A 21,536-nucleotide genomic window follows, 5' to 3' on the forward strand; every position below is an offset into this window, starting at 1 on the left:
TACAGAAGGTTTTGACCTTGGTTTTTTTTTTTTTTCTTTTTTTCCTTAAGATCTTATTATTTATTTATTTATTTGACAGAGAGATCACAAGTAGGCAGAGCAGCAGGCGGGGGTGCCGGTGGGGAAGCAGGCTCCCTGCTGAGCAGAAAGCCCAACGCAGGGCTAGATCCCAGGACACTGGGATCATGACCTCAGCCTAAGGCAGAGGCTTTAACCCACTGAGCTATCCAGCCTTGACCTTGACCTTGTTTTGTATTTGAGTTCCTCCCACCATCAGTTTTCGATCCTGAGAGCCTTCTGTTCTCCACTACCGTGTAGCTGCTAAACAATGCTATGTCTTTAAAACACGACTGAGTCTTCCTATTATCAAATTTGGTGGAGGTTAGCTCAGGCCTAAAAGGGTCTGAACCGGAAGTTATTGGCTGTAGAACCTAGAGCAAGTTATCTTGATCTATGTCTCCGTTTCCCTCCTTTACTTAGTAGATTACACAATCCCTCCATTCTAGGCCTGTTGTGAGGATTCAGTGAGTGAACACAAATATTGGAGGTTGTATCCAAGAGTCAATACTTAAGAGTCTGTTTATGGGATTTACACTTGTTTCCTCTCCTGTTGTTGATGACTTCGAAGGGTGACTTCTATTTATTCTGGGACTTGCTTCATGAAATTGGGCTGTTTGAAGCAGTTACTAATTACTTTCATGAAAAAAATGTACAGACTTGTTTCATTTTTGATTTATGGATAAAAACGTAAAGTTTTTGTTGTCAGGACTATCGACAAAGCCATTATTAGTAATATATATTTATATTCTATTTTTTAAGTTTTTTTTTTTTTTAAATAATCTCTACACCCAACATGGGGCTCGAACACATGAGCCCAAGATCAAGGGTCACATGTTTCTTTGACTGAGCTAGCTAGGCGTCCCAATATTTATAGTCTTATCACCATCCTCCTAACTATTTTCTGATTAGACACTTATTACATGTAAGGATGTGATGTGTGAAGAAAGTTTACATATATATATGTAAACATTTTACATATATTCTATCTTACATATGTATGAAGTATATACACACACGCTTTACTCTTGTTGTCCCTCACCCAAAAGGCAGCAGTACTATTCTAGTACTATGCCAATTTGGATGCCTTTAATTTATTTGTGTTGTCTGATTTCTGAGGCTAGGATTTCTAGTACTAGCTGGTATCATGGGTTCTGTTTTACAGATTAGGAAATTCAGAAGGATTAAGCAAATTGTCCCATGACAAAAGGCTTGATGGTGTGAAAATCACCTGAGCTTCCTTTACCTCAGACCAGTGGGAGGCCACCCCCCTCAGCCTCACACAGGAAACCTGAAACATTTCTCACACCCACGTGGCACAAGGAAGCCACTTCATGCATCTTTCTCCTTATTCAAAACAAAAATCAAACAAACAGCACGTGGCTTCAGTTGGGTCCTTTCAGGGGTCACTCGTCAAATCAAGGATACTCTACAAATTCCACGGGAGACTTCGTCAGTTGCTCAAGGCCTTTGGTTTCCACGAAGGAAGACATTTCAAAACTTCTATTTCTTTCTGAGTTAACGACAAGAAAAACAGGGTGAAGTAAAATACAACGGTATAATGATAACACGTAAGAAGTAGGCGCGTGTTCAGCGACGTTAGGGCAGTGAATCCTCATCGTAACTTTGTAAATGTATTTCTTTCTGTGAACCATTTACCTGCACCCACAGGTAAGTCTTCTAAGACGTGTCTCTTCTAATACTTACCACCTGAGTCAGCTATGCCTCTGGCCTTGCATTAGGGTGGGGAAATGAATTTTAGATGTCGCAAATGAAAGCTGTTTTGTCAAAAGAAAAGGAGCCCTGGGGGAATCTTTTGTTCTAAATCCACTCAGATTAGCATCTGTGACTCTCTTTGATGCTTGCATTGTCTTTGGCTCAGTTTGTATGTGCCCCTTCCGTTCACATAACTAATGTGACAGTAAGATCAGGGTATTTCAAAGCAGAAGGATCCTTGGAAATTTTCCAGTCTGATGGCCTTGTTTTCAGATTAGATAAGAGAGGCCGGAGAGATGAATGTGTTAGAGGTCTCAGTAGAACACAGGAGCAACGTTTTGAAAGTGGAATCCAAACTTCCCGTTACATGGAAGAAACAAGACAAAGTCCTCTTAGCCTGTAAAACTAAGAAGAGTCCAACAGCTTCTCTGTTCTTTTCCCAGCCAAAAACCAAAGTGTCCCACACAGTACTGTGGCAAGTGTCGTTCAGGGAGCTTAGAAAACTCTGAGGGTCTTTTAAAAATTTATTTTTATTATTTTTTAAAAGATTTTACTTACTTATTTGAGGTAGAAAGCATGTGGGCAAGTGGGGGGAGGGGTGAAGGAGAGAACCTCAAGTAGACTCTGCTGAGCATGGAGACCGATTCGGGGCTCGATCTCAGGACCCTGAGATCATGACCTGAGCTGAAACCAAGTCTGACCGTTCAACTGACTGAGCCAGCCAGGCACCCTGACAGTTCCCAGCTTTATTTATTTAAAAAGAAAAAAAAAATTTTAAAGATTTATTTCTTTCTTTCTGAGAGAGAGTGTGTAGGAGAGAGAGAGAGCTTAAGAAGGGGAGGAACAGAGGGAAAGGGAGAAGCAGACACCCTGCTGGGCAGGGAGCCCGACACAGGGCTCCATCCTGAGACTTCCAGATCATGACCTCAGCCAAAGGCAGATGCTTAGGCCCTTAAGCTACTGAGCCATCCAGGTGCCACTAGCTCTCAGGTTTTTTTTTTTTAAAGATTACCTTTGAGGTATTTTTCCCACTTTGATGCCCAATTTAAAGCCTCATTTTTCTTCCTAAGTCATTCCTAGATGCTTTTATCCATCGTCTCATCTCCCCCAGTTTAATCAGTTCTCGGGGAAACCCTTACTTCTTTTATTTGGGGCCATCAGAAACCTATTTTCATATGACTAGTTTTTTAAGCAAGACTGCTAGTTAAGATTCTGTGCATTTAGTAGGTGTTTTTGTAACGTATGTGCAGTGTTCTTTTTCCAAAAGTGATAAAATGACAGAAAACACAAGGAGAAAAGTGTTTGTTGGTGAACCTTCGGTTTGTGCTGCTGTTACCAGGTTTCTGAAGGATGTCAATGCATCAGTCCCTTTTCAACTTGGCTACTTGACTAGGAGCTTTCGACTCATGAATCAGGAAAACTCGTAACAGCCAATGGAAGTTAGAGAAATATAAAAATAACTACTTTTTTAGGATGTTTCAAACCGAACAACTTGTCGTAAGATGCATCAGTACTTAAAAAAAAAAAAAAATCACCTGGTGATTCACAGACATGTACCACTGGGGCTAATAATACATTACATGTTAATTAAAAAAATAAAAAATTTTTTAAAAATCAAAGAAAAATTTGAAATATTTATATATAAACTGTACAGGAAGTTAATTTCTCATTGTAGAGATCCAGGTACTATATACCACTAAATTAAGGCTCTTTGGGAGAAATTATACACTTACACATAGGTGTGTTAGGTAGAAGCTTAGATTTTAATGTAAATATAAAACTATGCTTTATCAGAGGCTGCTATATTTAAGCAAAAATTCAGCCTTTACGAGCACACTCATAAAAGCAGCTAAAATGTCCCAAGGATTCTCTTCACCTGATAACATCTTACATTTCATCAAAAAAAGGACAATTTCATAAAAGGGCTCTTTTCTTTAGGTAGAGGGAAGATGCTATTTCTTTCTTTGTATCCAGTATGAATGTGTATTGGATGAAGGAAGAACACAAAAAAATGCGACGTTAATGTTCTCAAACAGGCTGGACAAACGGAATGTGCGTGAACTGACAGACTGCGTTCCGTTCTAGTCCTTAGGGCTCACCACCTCTCCGGCTGCTCTCCTGCTGGGAAATGGGTAAACAGTTTATTCCAATCCTGTCCCTTATTTAATGGAAGGAGCCCATTATGTTGTTGAGACTCTCCATTAGCTGTACTCTACTATCTTCCAGATAACCAAGATGGTGTACAGCCCTACTAAGAAACATCTTGGAATATCTTCCAACGTGGTTTGGATGGTCAACCCAGGCAGGTATTCAAGACTTTCCAGAAGAGTTCTATAAAGGGTAACAGTCTTTGTTCTAACTACCTTGTATTGAGAAGATACTCTATACTCCATTAGGGGTTCTTCGCCAGGGAAAACTTACTTTTTGAAATTTCAAATGACTCAAACTTGACTGGCTGAATGTAGTTCACCAGGTTAGACATCTCTTCAGTGGCCATGGCCTCGCTCCCGGCAGTCCCCTGGAAGCAGAATTAAAAATAACATTCCCAGAGTCAGCAATACGTTACCAAGGGTTATGTTTCCCAGGGCAATGGTGAAGGGACCCACGAGAGAGAACATCACTCCGCCTCTTCTGAAAATGGTTATTGCCAATAGAAAGTTCATCACAGGAGAAAATTTGCTCATAGGTTAGGCAAGGGCGGGGTGGCAGGAGAGAGGTTGAGGGGCAGGTCCTAGTGTGCTCTGGGACCTGCAGCAACAGCATTCCTGAGAATTTGTTAGAGATGCAACTTCTCAGCCCCCTGCGGCCAATGGCCTCTGGAAATAGAATCTGCAATTTACTAAGGTGATTCAGACACAAATTACAATCTGAGAAGCACTGAGCCCTATTTCACCTGTCACAGCATAAATTCCTTTGCTGATATCTAAGGTTAATACACCAAGAAATCAGGAAGTCACTGTACGAGTTGAAAATTAGTACAAAGTGACTGCCAGTGAACTCCTTCCCCCGCCCCCAAAAAAAGGTTTTCTTAAAAAAATTGCCCTGTAGAAATAGGTTGGGGTGGGTGAACAGTTACTGCTTTTCTTTACAAATGTTCGTTCAGGTTAGTAGCTTATATTCTGGAACCAGATTGCCTAATTTCAAACCCCAAGCCCACCACTCAGAAGCTGTGCAATCTTGGGCAAATTACTTAACTGCTCTGTACCTCAGTTTTCTCACCCGTTAAATTAGAATAAAACCAGTTCCAGTAGCTTCCAGAGTTGTGGGGATTATTAAATGAGTTAGTTGATGTGAATGAGCTCAGAACAGAACCTGGCCCATAGTAAAACCTCACGTTATTTTAGCTTTTATTAGGGATTATGGATCAGTCTGATAAAGCTTTAAATGAAAGAGAAAAGCCATATTGCCGTATTGGTGTGGACAGACCTCTGTAGACAGAGCTAATATTCTCTCCCATTTTCAGAAAACAGAATACATGCAGACACACTTTCTTTTTAAAACTCCTGTAGCAATATTTAGGTTAAATGCTAATTGGGAAATAATCGTTTGCAAATAAACCATCCAATTAGTAAGACAATTTTAAATGATCAAGAGTCAGTGATAAAATTTATGTGTGACTGAAATAATTGTCAGGCAGAACTACTCTACCAGGCATATTAATAGTTTTCCTTCTGGACATTATCTTGAAATTTAGCAGAGGAACATATTTAATCAAAACTTTAGACTACATGAAAAGAAGTACCAGAGGAAGAACATCCTGTAAGAATAGTTTATTATTCATTATTTATTCTTGAGACAGATACTTTCCAATATATCTGAAAGCAGATTCAGGGTAAACTTTTTGACCAAGAAACTTGCTATAACAAATTTTAAAATTCCGATTGGCCAATCCCAGATTCACTTCTAGAATCTGGGCAATCACTATCTCTGAGCTGATGAGGTTCTTTGGGATGTTCGAGCTTACATTAATAAGGATCTCTAACGGTTCCAAAATTACAATAATGAAATGCATGTCACGTTTTTGGACATTTCTCCCAAATCCTGTGTCTTCTCGGGATTCAGGATCATTTGACAATCCATTTAATCGAAGTGAGTGGTTGGATGTCATGAGTTTTGAATTCACCCTCTAGATGCCCCATTCGATGGAAGACAGTCTCAGCAGCATTGTTCATTACAAAGAGTTTTGCTCAATGCCATGCCTACTCCTTTAGTGACCCCGGGATGCATTTTCATTTTCCAACTGGGTAGCCCAAAGAAGTTTTACAGTGAACTATGACTCCTTTGACCACTAGATGGCAGAAGGTGACCATGAACTATATCCAGATGGAGTCTCCTGGATGCGCGTGTTAGAAGAGCCACTGTGACCAGAAGTCAGTCCTCAGATACCTACCTCATCCATTGAAGATTTTTTACAGTCATCATCATCGTCGTCGTCGTCACTCTCAGTGTCCGCTTCCCCTGTCAAATTTTAATAACAGATCATGAGGTAACAGTTTTGAAGATTTGAAGCACATACTAACAGTTACATGGCCAAAAATGTCCTTGGATATTGACCTCTTAACTATCCTTTTGGATAGTTAAATTTATTAATTATATAGAGAATTAGACTGAGATTTTGAATATGGGTTTTTTTCTCCAAGTTTCATTTGCGAATGCCATTTGAAATGCCAGCATTCTGTTGAAAATGCTTAACATTTTTATCAGTTAAAAAAAAAATGGCATCACCTACATTTAGCTTTCTAGGTACACACATCCTAGATAGATGTGTACATTGTCTTTCAGGGTCTTAATCATCCGCAAAGGGATAATCCATCCTGTTCCCACTTTTCTTTTCCCTCTTTTTCTGGACACTGACTCTTCCTTGTGGTGCTTAGCCAGTGCTCAGTGTCTTTGTGGCCACTTTTCTGAGGCCATACAGGACCTCACAGTGAAGGTCAAGGACATGAGCTAGGACAAAAAGAGTGGGGCTGTGGCAGCATGCCTAACTACACAAACCCTGTATTGTCTCGATCTATGATTTGCCCACAGGCTTATTCGAGTATCCTCTAGGCAGTGCACCTATCTTAGAAAATGGCGATGTCTGTTTTAAAAAGCAGGATAAAATGCATGAATCCTTAACATAATGATGCATGGAAATAAATCTACTTCAATCACAACATATTTCAGCTCGTCTTTAGCCGATACATAGTCATTTCCATGGATTCTTTTTCCTCTCCGAAGATTTGGTGGATGATTCTGCTTTTGAATATTCATACTAGCATGAGGTATTAAATTCTTCCACGCTCTGGGACTCAGTCAGACCCAATAATATCAGTTATGTAAAAAGAGTTTCAAGTAAAATACTACAGAAGGCATTATTTGATTTGATTACTACCTTCTGGCATTCACACGGGGCAATAACAGAAGGACTCCAGTAGGTGGCAATATTGGCTCAACAATGAGGCAACTTGCACTTGAAAGGCCCTCCCCATCAAACCTTCTGGAAGTTCACTGCCTGGTTTAATCTATATAAATGACACAGGGTCCACAACATGTCTTCAAAGACGCTTATAAATGTTTTCATTTGGCTGACAAAGTTCAATCAATTACTGAATGACAGCAGTGAGCAAAGTATTCATGAACTAGCTTCAGAAGGAAAAGATTTCTGGGACCAACCAATCATTATTTATGGCTTGTTTATTAAAAGAAAGCACTCTCAGCCACTTTATGATGCTGATATTGTGTTAAGTTAATAAGATGAATCCATTATATTTTGGATAGAAAACACAGTATATAGAGTATATAGAGAGACATGTTCTTTTAGGAAGTTGGCCCTCAAGTTTTTTTTTAATAATCAAATGTGTTGCTGCAAGATCTTTTAACCAGTTTTTACTTTTTGGTTAGAGAGGGTATTCTTTCTATAGAGTGACAAAACTGTTTGCAAAAACCATTTACACAATGCTTCACGGGACGAACAATACGCCGGGCATTTCAAATAGTCTTTCAGGTCATTCTTTGGTTTATGGGGGAAAGAAAGAAAGTTGTCTTCCCTTACTCTATGAGGAGAGCACTGGTCTTAGGAGGGACCCTGGAGTCACTAAAACCTTGCACCATAAAAAAATCTACTCTATTCTAGTTCTTTAAGACAACTGTACTGGCAAAGGGCTGATCTTGGGAGAGGCACCTGACCCACAGAAGCCATGATAAACAAACTAGTTCTGAAATAAGAACCATTGCATGCTTTTCAAGTTACTTGGGTTCCCATTACTATCTACAAACCAAATGGTAAATTAACAGCACTCGTTATTCAAGAGCCTACCTACATATTCCAATGTCCAAAATTTTCCGTTGAAAGAAAGATTGCGCAACAGACCGCGGGGGTAGCTTAGGAAATCTACAGAACCACGACCAGATTGCTGATCTTTCTCTGTATTAAGCAATAATTTTTACTGCCTGTAAAAATCATTATTTGTGTTACACATCCAGTTAATAAGAGGGACGGAACTGGCAGTGGGAACACACACAGGAAAACAAGTTTCTCCATGCAAAGGAAGATCTGCTTTCTTCCCTAGATTCAAGAGGTTCAAGAACTGTGCTAGGAAATATGTAGCCTCTTGACAACAATGGCCCCAAATCTTCAAAAAGAGCATTCATATTGGGAACAAAATTGTTTTTGAGAAGAGAATCAGAAATGGGTAATAACATTTGATATATACATTCAAGGGGCACCTGGGTGGCTCAGTAGGTTAAGCTTCTGCCTTCAGGTCAGGCATGATCTTGGGGTCCTGGGATCAAGCCCCGCATCTAGCTCTCTGCTCAGCAGGGAGCCTGCTTCCCCCTCTCTCTACCTGCCTCTCTGCCTACTTGTGATCTCTATCAAATAAATAAATAAAAATCTTTAAGAAAAAAAAAAAAAAGAAATACACATTCAAAAACTATCCTCCCATAAAACCTTTCAAAGAATTATATAATATCTGTTGATACAGATTTTTATCTAACCTGTAAAAGATATTGGCCATTGAGATGGAAAAATTAAAAAAAAAAAAAAGATAAATCAGTGTCTTGGTCAACCTAGCCCCCCCCCGCGCCGCTATTGCCCTAGAGTTTATATTTTAATTTAAAAAATTATTCCCCAATTTTTAAATTGATGTATGATAGTTATACAGAGAAGTATACATACTTGTACATGAATTCGGGAGAACTACACAAACCTTAGTAACTGTTACCAAGAGCAAGAAACAGAATAAAACCAGTGTCTCTACCACTTCTTCAAGGGTCACCATTTCCTGACTTCTAACTGCATAGGATCCTTCTGCCTGTTTTTGTACTTTATATGAATGGAAATATGGTAGATACTTTTTTGTATCTGATTTCTTTCACTCCACCTTGTGCTTCTGAGATGCAGCCCTATTCTTGTGCGCAAAGGTAGATTGTTAATGCCGCACATTATTTCGCAGTGTGAATACCCTACAACTTCTTTATCTGTCGATGACATTTGGTTAGTTTCCAGTTTGGACTGTTGTGAGTAGTGCTGTGTTAAGCAATTTCTTGCATCTCTCTTGATGACTGTCTATACACATTTCTGTCTGGTATATGCCTAGGAAAGGACTCCCTGGTTCAGAGGGTATGCATAGGTTCTGGTTGTGTAAATACTGCCAGTTTAGCAAAATGATCATTCCAATGTTAGTTAAGCTTTTCATTGAAAAACTTCCTAGATTCAAGCTTCAGGCTTCCTCCCCTTCCTCACGCTCTAATTGGGAGAACTTCCTAATGCCCTTTTCAGACTGCCAAGATTCTGATTAAAGCTAAAAGAGAAATCAGACTAAATGACAAGTAATTCAAAGGAAATGGGATGACCACTTGGAATTCTTTCTTCATCAGCCACAAAAAAAAAAAAAAAAAAATCTATTTCAACTTAAATCTAAAAGGAAAATCAATGATATTAAGCATTGCCTAGGAGCTTTGACAGATAATTCTAGTAAGTTTACCTTTTTACATTTTAAAAGAGATCTATAAAATATGGATAAGTGGAATTACCCAGAACTCTTCAGCATAGCATCAATAAGAATACATCTGGTGAACATCTTTGTGCCCAGAGCCGAGTGAATGTTAAAGAATCATGGCCCTTGAGAAGCTTAAAATCATGTGGTCACTTGGAAGATTATTTGGCCAGTGTGCTCGGCAGAATCATGGCTCCCCCAAATGACCACGTCCTGGGACTATGTCCTGTGTCCCATGACTATATGGTGAGAGGGACTTTGCAGATAGCTCGAAGCCACCCAGTTGGTAGCAGAAATAGAAATCCAACAGTTTTAAAGAGTGTCCAAATAGGAATGTTCAAAGTCCTTCGAAGTTAAGTTAGGGCAGCCATTCTGAAAGCCATGCATAATAGGGAACAAGAACCCGCCAATCCCTCACCGGCTCCGGGAGACGAGGGCTCGAACATGCTGGAGGAGTCACTGTACGTGTTGGAGGCTTGTTCTGAGAGCTTCTTTTTGCCACTTCCTTCCGACGACTTATGTGATTTCTTCTTATTTTTCACCAAAATTTTGTACATTAAATCCATAGGGCTTGGAAGAGGAACTCCAGATTCCAGCTAATGGAAAAGAAAAGCACCTTCTATAAAGATATTGCCCTTTTAGGGTCACTCTGGCTGGCTCAGTTGGCAGAATGTGCTACTCTTGATCTCAGGGTGGTGAGTCTGAGGGCTGTGTTGGGTGTAAGAGAGGACTTAAAAGTAAAATCTTTAAAAAATATATATATTGCCCCTTTCTTTCAGCCTCTCTCCCCAAAGCCCCGGGATGGTGTTGGACACCAAGAGCTTCTAGATTATTCATTACTGCCTTCAGTCCAGTCCAGTAAACTGTGCTGTGTCTAGCTGCTTCGCGGTTATTTTTTCACACGAAAGGCGTATTTTAATGACTGAACTCCTATTTTTTTCCACAACGAAATCCCCATGAATAAGAGCATTGAAACTTATTGGGAGATTTGCTAATCCAAAGGTTCATGAGTTGGCTGTGGACCATAAATCCAGCCATTTTGATTTAGGACAGGTAGGAAGGCCCTGTCTTGGATTCTCAAAGGAGGGAAGCCAGTTAGTGCGGCGTCTGCCAGGCAGGACTGGTAAAGACAGGAGCTTCCAGGCAAGCATGTAGAATCAACCTTTTAGATGCATTTAAAAAGAGCAACCCTGCCCTCCCCCCTCTCCCCCGCCCCCACCCCCCCACTCCTGCCATGGAACTCGGGAGCTAAGCCACACATGTCCTTGGCATCAGGGGAAGTGGACTGGTGGCTTCACATTTCTTTGCAGCCCCGAGATTCAAGCTACCCTTATTTGCAAGGCTTATTTCTTATGTTTCAAGCTTGCACGGCTAATGAGAAAATCAATTTCCCATGAGAGGGTTGTTAGATATTGTATCAGAGAGCATGTGTGCAAGTCGCCAGATGCGTTATTTTTAGAAAGTTCAGTGAACTCTCCTACACTGGTCCTTTATTCTTTGCTTGCAAGGAGTCTGGGAATTGGTATGAAACCATGTAATAATGTGTGGAGACTAGGAAAAAGGGTTCAGGAGGGGGAGAGACAGCTGTGAGATATTCCTACTGTGTTCCTTCCCAAAGCAGGGATGCTGTCAGGCCAAGAGGAGGCCTGAGTTCCAGAACAGGCATATGCAAGGATGTGAGGAGGGGACACAAGGCCAGGTGGGGGGGTCGTGGTGCCACCTGCCACGTCCCGCTTTGCTGAAACATCTCTCTCCAAGGATGTGATGAGGTTCCTGGTTTGTGATCAGAGCCCCGTGTGCCCGGAATATTTCCGTGACTGATTGTGACTGTTGGAATTCTGTGGTCCTGCCAGTCACGTCTGTCAGAGGGAGAAGGGGAAGACGGGGAGTGCAGGAAGAGGACATGGCCATGTCTCCAACCCTCCGCAGGCATGCTGCCAGTTGCCTCCTGGTCAGACTTCATTATCAACTGAATCAAACTCACTGAGCGACACAAACATGGAAAGGATTAAGGAAGACGGTCCCCCCACCCCACCTCTGCACCCAAAACTCCAGTCATGAATATGGATATTTCTTCAGGGGTAAACCTTGAAACTGCTTACTGGGTATTTTTCCAGTGGTTCCATGAGAAGAGCATCTCCAAAGATCAGTCGGCAATACTCCGCCATCTTGGCTTGCTGCTTTGGGCTAAGGGGAATGAGAGAGAAAAAAGCAAATGAGGAGGATTATTTCAGGAGTTTGGTCAGGATTCCTACATACTATTAATTATAGAAAGAGGTGATTCCCCCATCTTACCCTTCAGGATTAGTATTTATCATTCTAAACCCCTAGTTTATTATTCTGACTTCTGCGAATTTGATTACCACATGGAAGGTAGACACTAAGGCTATTCCCAAGGCTGGCCTCCACAGACACAGATGGGGAGCATAGCAGGTCATTTGCCAGTCCCTGGGTTCTGGAATGTCTCAGGATTATGGACTCAGTCCCTGTTGTTCAATTTCCTGACTCTAAGTCAGTTGTAAGACTCTGGGGGCAGAACTTATCCAGGACTCCCGGTGAACAATCAGTAGAGATTTGTCTAACCTGCAGAAAGCTAGGCTGCGGAGGAGTGTTTTTAAGGAGGTGAGAGAGGAGAGGAGAGGGAGAGAGAAAGACACACACACGCACACACACACACACACACACACACAGGCATAGAATCTCAAAACACAGAAAGGTGGTCCGGCGGGAGTGTGTCTACTTGGGAGGGGATCCTGGAGGAAAGATAAAAGCAGCAGCTGCGTTGGGGAAAGGTGTCTGCACCTCTTACGTGCACCATAGGGCAGGAGAGCTGGTTGGTGTCAGCCTGCCTATGGATCAGAAGGAATCTGGTCTGACAGACAAAGCCTGGAACTGCCGGTTTTTCTGAGATGAGCTCCAGGCTCTCAACCACTCTGGATCTATAAAATGAGGATAATAACTGTTCTTGGAAAAGGACAGAAGGTGCCGAGATAAAGTGGAGTAATGGTTGCAAATGCCTTTGACCTGTTCAAAGAGTGGGGCAGATGTAAGATGGTCCAGGGTTAGGACCGGCTCCCCTGGACGAGTGTGCGCTGGCTAACACAGAAACCCAGTTGATGCGCGGGAACATCAGCATCTTTCAATACTCCTGCTTCCTTTGACCTTTTAAAAAGCAATAACATTTTTTTTTCTTATTCATGTGGAATGTTAAATATCATTTTAAATGTATCCAATTCCATTGGGTTTTATGAACTGTGAGTGTGATCTACAGGCTGTCAAACTTGATTTCCAATAGTTGTCTCTGCCTGCTGTAATGTGAATACATTTTTAGCAGAAGTGGGGTTGTAGTAAGAATAAGTGATTGATAAAAAAACCTTCTTTACTACAATTCAAATCGATTATAAAATGTGATTCTTATTTTCTTTCTCTCTTCTGTAACTATTAAGCCTAGATCATGGATTGGTCCCCCCACCACTGCCCCTAGGAAGGGGGTGCTCTAGGGATTCAAATCATATTGCAACAATCCACAGGGAAACCCATTTTTTGTAGCCTTTTTAAAAGGATATAAATGCCTTTTTTAAAGGCATATATTTGGGGGGATCCAATGACTTCTCTGGGGTTCAGGTGGAAACCCGAAGTCACTGCTTTGTTGGAACTTCAGGGGGAGGCGAAGAAGAGATTCGAGCACTTGCAAAACCCTGCAGAATGACCTTCCGCCTTCTCGTTGTCCTTCCTTGACCCACAGGAGATTTTAATGTGTGGCTGATGCAGCCTTCAGATTCCTCCTCACCAGGATCAGGGAGAGGAGAGAACCTGCCATCCGGAGAACTGATCCTGAAAAACTTGGGGGTGGTTGTTTAAGGACAAGTCAGTAGAAGTTGGAGAGCAAACAGAGAGGTAGCTGATCTGTCAGAACCGCCCTGGGCATCCTATGTTCAGACACTGTTGCTCAAAAAACAGCCAGCTTGGGGGCTCAGATAAGCTGAACTGCAGCTGTGGCTGAGACAAGTCCACCTGTGTTCGGCCAACATGGTCCAGGCTGAATTGGAGAAATTGTCCAAATGCTTCATTTTACTTATACAGAAAGTTGCCACTCAGTGTCACAGAGCTTTGTGACTCCAAGTGTGGTCCGTGGACCCGTAGCATCAACAGTGCCCAGAGCTGGCCAGAAATGCAGATTCAAGGCTTCCAATGCAGATTCTGAGTCAGACTCTCCGGAAAAGCAGGGCGCAGGGGTCTTCACAAACCCTCTAGATGATTCTGACGCACGCTCAAGTTTGAGAACCGTTGTGATAGATTACAATAAGTCAGCAGGTGCTGAAGGAGATGACATTTTTCTTGAGTGTTGGAACTTGGGAGCCCCAGGTTCCTTTGATCAGAGACCTAGAGTAGAGAGTTTCACACCAATTCCCTGCTTTCAGGATTTTGAGCGGAGCCATGTTCACACCAGTAGAGGGATTCTGACGTGATGGTCCCGGTGTCCCTAAGCAGGTGACTGGTAGAGGCCCCTGTCCCCAAACCAGGGCCTAAGAAGGATTTTGCTGGAGCAAAAATCTTGCCTGATTGCACTAAAGAATCACCTGGGCTGTTAGGGCTGCGGGCAGTAGGGCTGAGGGTGAGACCTTGATTCACTGAATTGGGAGAGGAACCCTGGAACCTGCATTCGGAACAATGCAGGCAGGCTGCTCTGATGACGGAGTAGTTAGTGGACCACAGGGTTTAACACAAGCTCTGACACTTCATCCAAATTACCTGGGGTCTTAAGAAAATGATAATTCCTAGGCAGCATCAGCCTGGGGCCTGAGATTCTGCATTTCTTCCTGTCTTTTCTCTTTCTCTCTCTCTCTGTTTTTTTTTTTTTTTTTTTTTTAAAGTAAACTCTATCCAAAATATGGGGTTCGAACTCATGACCCTGGGGTCAAGTGTCACAGGCTCTATCGACCAGGCCAGCCAGATGACTCGACTCAGTGTTTCTACCAAGCTTGTCAATGAGGCAGGTGCTGCTGGGCCACGAATCGATCGAAGAAAAGGGACTTAATCGGATGTTTTCAAATTTGCCTCCAAATCAGCTGAGGCGAAGAGAACAAAGGGGAGTTTTCAAGAAAAGTAAAATGGGCTACTTGGTAATCAGGCTGTTCTACACACACACACACACACACACACACACACACAGCAGGCAGGGAACCGAATCAGAGCAGAGAGAACAGCGTACAAAGTCGGAGGAAAACAAAGCAACTTTGTGGGTCAGAACTGCAGAAATGAAAGACATTCACACTGCCGTTAGCAAGGGAAAAAAAAAAAAACCCATCCTTAGGCGCTCAGGGCATCCACATCAGCTCCGGCAGAGACAAAATGACAGGAAATTCTCACAAATACGTTTTGAGCTTCAGGCCACAGTAGGCACATCTGGACTTAGTCACATACCCTTCAAGTAGAGGCTCCAGGCCCAGAGGCCAATTTTCCGACCAAGGACTGTGCCTCACAAAACGTGATGGTGTAAATCTTCCCCATTGCACTAAACCAACCTCCTTCTTCATAGAGGAGGAAGCTATAACCCCTGGAAATGAAGGACCTTGTCCCAAATCTCACATTATCTGTGGCTGAACCAGAGCTAGGGGTTACTTTCTTGACTTTGTGTAGAATGCTTTTAATGAAAATGCTAGCTCACAAATGAGATGAAGCATCAGAGTTGGCTAGGGCTTTTTTTTTTTTCTTTTAAGATTTCAAAGTCTCATTTCTGTACATTCAAAATGGGGTATGGGAGTGAGGCTCAGGAATCTGCATTTTATGGGATTCTGGCAGAGCACGGGGCGGGGCGGGGAGAAGAATGGGCTGCCAGCAGCTAATGTTAGATCTCCCTTTGTTGTTCGCACAGAGATGGGGAATTTCAAGTACTTGGAGGGGAAAACCAGAAAAATCCAGTGGATTTCTTCCTTTCTTCCAACGTGAGTTTGTTTTGGAGGTGCGGCTCGAGGAGCCTGAGACACACTTCTGAATCTGACATTTTGTAGACAGAGGACACGGAGGAATAAAATGGTCCACTAGAGAAGGCAGATAGGTGGCTGATTATTTCGGGGTGGGGGTGTTCTCCTGGTCACTGTGTTGCGAAGGATTCTGAGGTTTATTTCTGGGTTTAGTGGGAAAGAAGGCTGCGAGTGAAGAAGATGTCTGCACCGGGTTCTGCAACAAGGTGAGCTGGCCCCCGAGTCAAACACGGGGTTTTACCAGCAAAGGCAAAAAGCTTATGAATTTTTTTCGGGTGTGTGATAATCCCCCCAGGAGAGGATTGAAGCTGAGCGATTTTGACATGCGAGGCTCAGGGATCCTGGAAACATAAAACAAACAGCTTTCCCCCACAGCAGACCTCACTACCTTACAATTTTACTGCATCTCCATGATTGGGGGTAGATATCTGGGCATCCTGGAAAAGCTGTTTTCCGGTTTTCTCTTGTGACTTATGAATTATTAAGAAACCTTTAAGAGCGAAATATCTCATTTTTAAACCAGGACGGACAGTATCACGGTACTGTCTTTTTTGCTCTTTTGTACAAGGCAAGGTTTGGTTTTCACGCCCTGTTTTGGCCCTCTGGGTGTTTGGTGTTGAAAACCACAAAAAACGTTCTGTGGTTAAGGATCACAAGCCACATAAAAGCAAACATTTACAGTTGCTTTGCGGAGGCTCTGGTTGTCTTAATTCGATTATTCTGAAGGCTTTGCTTAGGTGTGGGGATAGTGTTGGTGAAACCTGTGATTTCTGAAGCCAGACCAGCCAGATTTTGAATCCCAGCTCGGTCACCTTTTAGCTGCCTGGCTTTGAGTAAATTCCTCAGTCTCTTTGGGGCACAGTTTCATCATCTGCAAAACAGGGATTATCATAATAATATTTATTCTTAGGAGTCCCCAGGTTTCTGTTTACATGACCTTACACCTGTAAGGCTGCTTACACCTGTAAGGTTACATGGCCTTCCACCAGTGTGCTGCTCGGCACATGATATAAACTCAATACATATTAGCTGTTACTATGTTTGTGGTGGTGGTTGTTGATACCTCTCTGATTCCCTTATAGGAAAGCTCAGTGAGCAGGCGGGAAACAACAGTGGAACTATAGCTTTCCGTTTAGTCTAATTTATATAGAGACATTTCTTGAAGACCATAAATGTGCTAGATTTAGAGATATTTCTCAAACAAGGACATCAACATGTCTGGGAACTACAATGCCTGAAAGAAAGGTGTTAAAGGACTGTTAAAGCCCAATCACAGACGGATAGGCAGAGATGGAAAAACACTCATGTGCAAGCCAGGGTGGTCACAGCAAATGAGGTATTAAATACAGGAACTCAAGAGACGCTCCCTTTAGTTCAAAGAGAGATAGCAATGAAACAGAATCAATTCTTCTCTCTGGAACTGCCCTCAGAAGTGTGAGAAAAACTATCTGCCAAATTATTAAATCATTCATTGGCTGTTTCCCAGTGCAACAGAACCATGAGCTGGTAAATGTAATATGGATTTCCTGAGGGCAAATTGGAAATACAGATAATTATAAAATTGGTTACTTGCAAACAAAGCCCTTCTCCATGATCACAATAACCGATGATCACATGTAAACACTTGGAAATTCCTCAGGCTGAAATTGGCTCATGAGGCAAAGTATTTCTTTCAAGATTTTAGTGAAATCTTAAGGAATAAGTAAATTGAAGCATGGGTTGCAAATTAGTTGGACAAAGGGAATCAATCAGTGGTCTGGGAAAGACTTCCAGTAAGAAGAAGGGTTAAAAAAAAAAAACCAAAACCAAAACCAAACAAACAAACAAACAAACAAACAAAAAAACCCTTGAGCCACATTAGCACAGGTGCTGTTGGCTTTTAGTTGAGAAATCTGGCTCGGATCATTGAAATGAAAGAGGGGCTATCACAAATATTCTTTTGAGTAATGGTGGTCACTACTCCGCCGTCTTCAGCCATTCATTCCATGGACTAGAATTCCAGTTTCTTGAATTTTGAGTCCATGGAGAGAAGATTCTTTCATTTTGAGGCACTTTAAACTGGGTAACTATAGGGTAAACTAATGCCTGTATTTTAGATGTAAATGCATCTTACCCTGGCATTTTGTGATAAAATGAATATAAAAGAGTTAAGTCAAAGTATCTTTTCTTTGTGTGGCTCAGCGATAAGTGCAGGCTATTTTTGTGAAATAGGACCATATTTACAAAGAGTAACAAACAAGAGCAATCAATGGGAAGAGGAGGTGGTCTGGGTTCTGTGTAAACCCAGACAGTAGGACAGAATTCAGAACTTTCCCTCCACCAGCTTCAGAGTGCTCGGAACTGGCCATTTTTGTGCGGCAAAACGGACTACAAATTTGCATGCAATAGAGGGGCTACTGAAGGAGGATTATAAAAGTGTCCCCCTGGGAGAGAGATACAGTATTATTCCACAACGTTGCAAAAAGAAGAGTCCTTCATTTTAAAATCCTGTGGCCTGTAACTAGGTTCCTGTGGATTATTGAAATGTTAATGAGGTTTAAGGGAGTGAATACCAATATATGGTGATGAAAACATGATATTTAAGACAACATCAATGAGGAACACCATTAATAATGTCAAGTAATCTTAAATTGGTGCACAATTATTAAACATACCCATTTCAGGGAAAAAGACTCCCTAGTGAACATGCGGAATACTTACGAATCTACGTGGTTCTCAAATGAAAGCAGAATTGGAAAAGGTGACGTCTTAAATGCACACTCAGCAATTGCTTCTATCACTTCCTAAAAACGAGAACACGCATATATTCAATACACCAGAATTCTAACATGTAGATATGTTTCCCTTTGGGGTTACACCCATTAACGTGGTTGGTTGTTTCATTCATAGAATTGTAGGGAAAGACCTGAGGTGGCCTTGAAGGGGTTGTGCAAGCTGCTGGTCTGTACATTTCCTTATTCTTTCCTTCTCTTTTCTTTTTTTAAGATTTATTTATTTTAGAGAGGGCGAGCATGGGCCGGGGTGGAGGGAAAGGAGGAGAGAGAAAGAGAAGCCGACTCCTGCTGAGTGCAGAGCCCGATGAAGGACTGATCTCAGGACCCTGAAATCGTGACCTGAGGGGAAATCAAGAGTCAGTCACTGAGCCACGCAGATGCCCCTAAATTTTCTGATTCTTGACTTAACAAAGTAGAAAGAAAGAAGACTGGTTTGGTGGAGAGGGAAAGACAATCATTCTTCTTCTATTTGCTACATATATATGAAAGAAGAAATCTAATCACATTAGAAAAAATTTGGATGAGACAAAGCATACATTTTCACTCATACATTCAGCCTTTGAATGAAACCACTGTTGATATGTGGTTGTATTTACTTCTAGTTTGTTCTTCTTTTATTTCTACAACTTGGTTTTCATTATAGTAAATGCTCATATTTTTTGGAACATTGTAATTGAGATGTAACCTTACTGAGATACAATGTGACCATTTAAATTGCACCATCGGACCATGCTTAGCATATTCAGAGCCGTGCAACCATCATCCCAATCTAAATTAGGACATTTTCATCACCCCCAGAAGAAACCATGTACCCACTAGCAGCCACTTTCCATTTCCCCTTCCCCATGCCTCTCCCATGAACCCTGCCCAAGGCAACCACTAATCTACTTTCTGTCTCCGTAGATATGCCTATCCCAAACATTTCCTATAAATGGAATCATATGGCCAGTGGCCTTTTATGTTCCAGCACCATTTTTATTTAGCATGCCTTTGAGTTTCAGCCATGTTGTAACTTGCATTAGTACTTCATTCCTCATTCTGTATCTTTAAAGAATGTGTACGTCATAGGCTTTAATAGCTGTATAAAATTCTAAGGAGCAGTTGTATTATAATTGATTTAACCCGAACCCAACTGTTGGACAGACATATTTAAAGAGCTATCATCGAGACAGTTCTACAAAGAACATCTCCATTTTTTTCCTCCAGTATTTTGAATTACTTTCCGGGAATGAATTCTCAGAAGGGAAATTATTGAATTAGAGAAAGTGAATACTTTTTTATAGTCTCTTGCATTTCTCTAAATTATTTTTCATCTTTGATCACCTAAAGTAATATAAGTCCAACCAGCTTTGGGCGCCAGGTTTTCAATATGTTTTCCTTATTGAACTGGTGTACTCATATGTTTGGTTTTTAGTTTTGTTTATTCTTTTCAAGTAGGGATTTCTACTTTCATTCCTTCTGCCTGGGACTTTTCCACTATCTTCTCTATCTTCCTTAAACAATGCATTGCTTTCTTTATATCTATGTGAGAAAGCTATTTCCCCCGGCCCCAGAGTATAAATAAGGCTTTCTAATTCTGTACTACATTTGCATATATCCTCTGAGAAGGATTTGCCTGCACAGAGCAAAAGATCCACTCTGTTTCTTAGAAGTGAATTCACAGATTGCCTTTCATGCATTATCAGTTTAACTTTTATGATAGTTGATGCCATCAAAAATAAATGTACTCTAAATAGCAAGCAATACCAAGACTTGAAATTCTTGATTTATTTGAGGACAAGCTTCAGATTCAAATGGGCATGTGTTTGAATCCTAACTTCCTAGCTTTACAAACTGTGTGACCTTGGAAGAAATCACTCAGTGCTTCTGGGCATTGGCTTGCTGTTGTGTAAAGTGAGGGTGACAAGCCTCCTTCCACAAGCCTGTTGTGAGGACCCAGGGAGAAAAAGTAAAGGATCCATCCATCTCATGATGAAATAGATTCTTAAATCAACTCAGGTTTCTTCCCGTGCTGGTGCCTCCCTCCCCACTCACCTTAAACCTTCCCTCTTAGACTCTTACTAATACAAACAAGAGCTACCATTAAATGAGCAGTCCAGACACCTATTTTAACTCATGCTATAAACATTCTCTAAGGAAAACATTATCCACCAGCCCAAATTATAAAATGGAGGCTCAGAGATATCAACCAATTTGCCCAAGGTCACAAAGAGAAGAATCCAAGAAACTCTAGGGAAATTTACCTGACTCTAGAGTTCATGATCTTAACCTCTGCAGTAACAGTCAGGCAGCTATTGACCTTAACCACCAAAGATCAAAGCCCTCAAAATAACTGCAAATAGATATCACACAGAAAGTGGTATTAGGTGTGAATAAAAAGGAACTGGATTTTATTGATTTCATGTATTTGGCCCTATTGTAGCCACTAAATGCAACACATTAAAGCCATTCTTGACTTCTTCTCTCGTATCTTTTGTTCGTCAGCAATCTAGCCCCAAATTTATCCAAAATAAAACATCTCAGCATGTCTACCTGTAACATCCTGACCCCAAAACCTGTATAGTAACTGCTTTTGTAGATGTCATCATTGTTTCCACATACTCACCACCCCTTCCTGTGCAATCTGTTGACAACTGACATGGCCATGTCCTTTGTTTGGGCCATTGAAATGAGTGTGAAAATGACATACTGATCCCAGAGTCTTTAAGAACCACTCTGTGATTCTTTTTTTTTTTTTTTTTAAGTTTTTTTTGAAGATTTTACTTGTTTATTTGACAGAGACCCAGCAACTTGATCCCAGGACCCTTGGATCATGACACGAGTTGAAGGCAGCCACTTAACCGCCTGAGCCACCTAGGCACCCCTGCTCCCCCTCCCTCATGATGTGATTCTGTCATTTCTCTTTCCCCTCTGCCATGAGCCCAGTGACATTCCGGAGTGGTCCTGTTACTGTGGCAAAACCCAGCAGAGGCTTCTGCATTTCCCCTTAACATTACACACCACAGCCAGAGTGATTGCTCTTAAAC

At 41.5% G+C, this 21,536-nt stretch overlaps 1 protein-coding gene across 3 annotated transcripts in view; it reads right to left on the reverse strand.

Annotated features, from left to right (window-relative positions):
• PLCB1 (phospholipase C beta 1) overlaps window positions 1-21,536 on the reverse strand; it is a 676,011-nt gene that overhangs the window by 141,701 nt on the left and 512,774 nt on the right. For all 3 annotated transcript variants that reach the window (XM_045086010.1, XM_045086011.1, XM_045086012.1), the window contains exons 12-17: window positions 18,437-18,519; window positions 11,855-11,939; window positions 10,171-10,348; window positions 6,164-6,231; window positions 4,195-4,291; window positions 1,486-1,570 (exon numbers count right to left, since the gene is read on the reverse strand). In XM_045086010.1, the coding sequence (XP_044941945.1) occupies window positions 1,486-1,570; window positions 4,195-4,291; window positions 6,164-6,231; window positions 10,171-10,348; window positions 11,855-11,939; window positions 18,437-18,519 (596 nt within the window). The remainder of the gene's footprint in view (window positions 1-1,485; window positions 1,571-4,194; window positions 4,292-6,163; window positions 6,232-10,170; window positions 10,349-11,854; window positions 11,940-18,436; window positions 18,520-21,536) is intronic.

This window comes from Mustela putorius, unplaced genomic scaffold, assembly GCF_011764305.1.
Source record: "Mustela putorius furo isolate JIRA1106 unplaced genomic scaffold, ASM1176430v1.1 tig00000874_pilon_pilon_pilon, whole genome shotgun sequence".
Taxonomy (NCBI): Eukaryota; Metazoa; Chordata; class Mammalia; order Carnivora; family Mustelidae; genus Mustela; species Mustela putorius.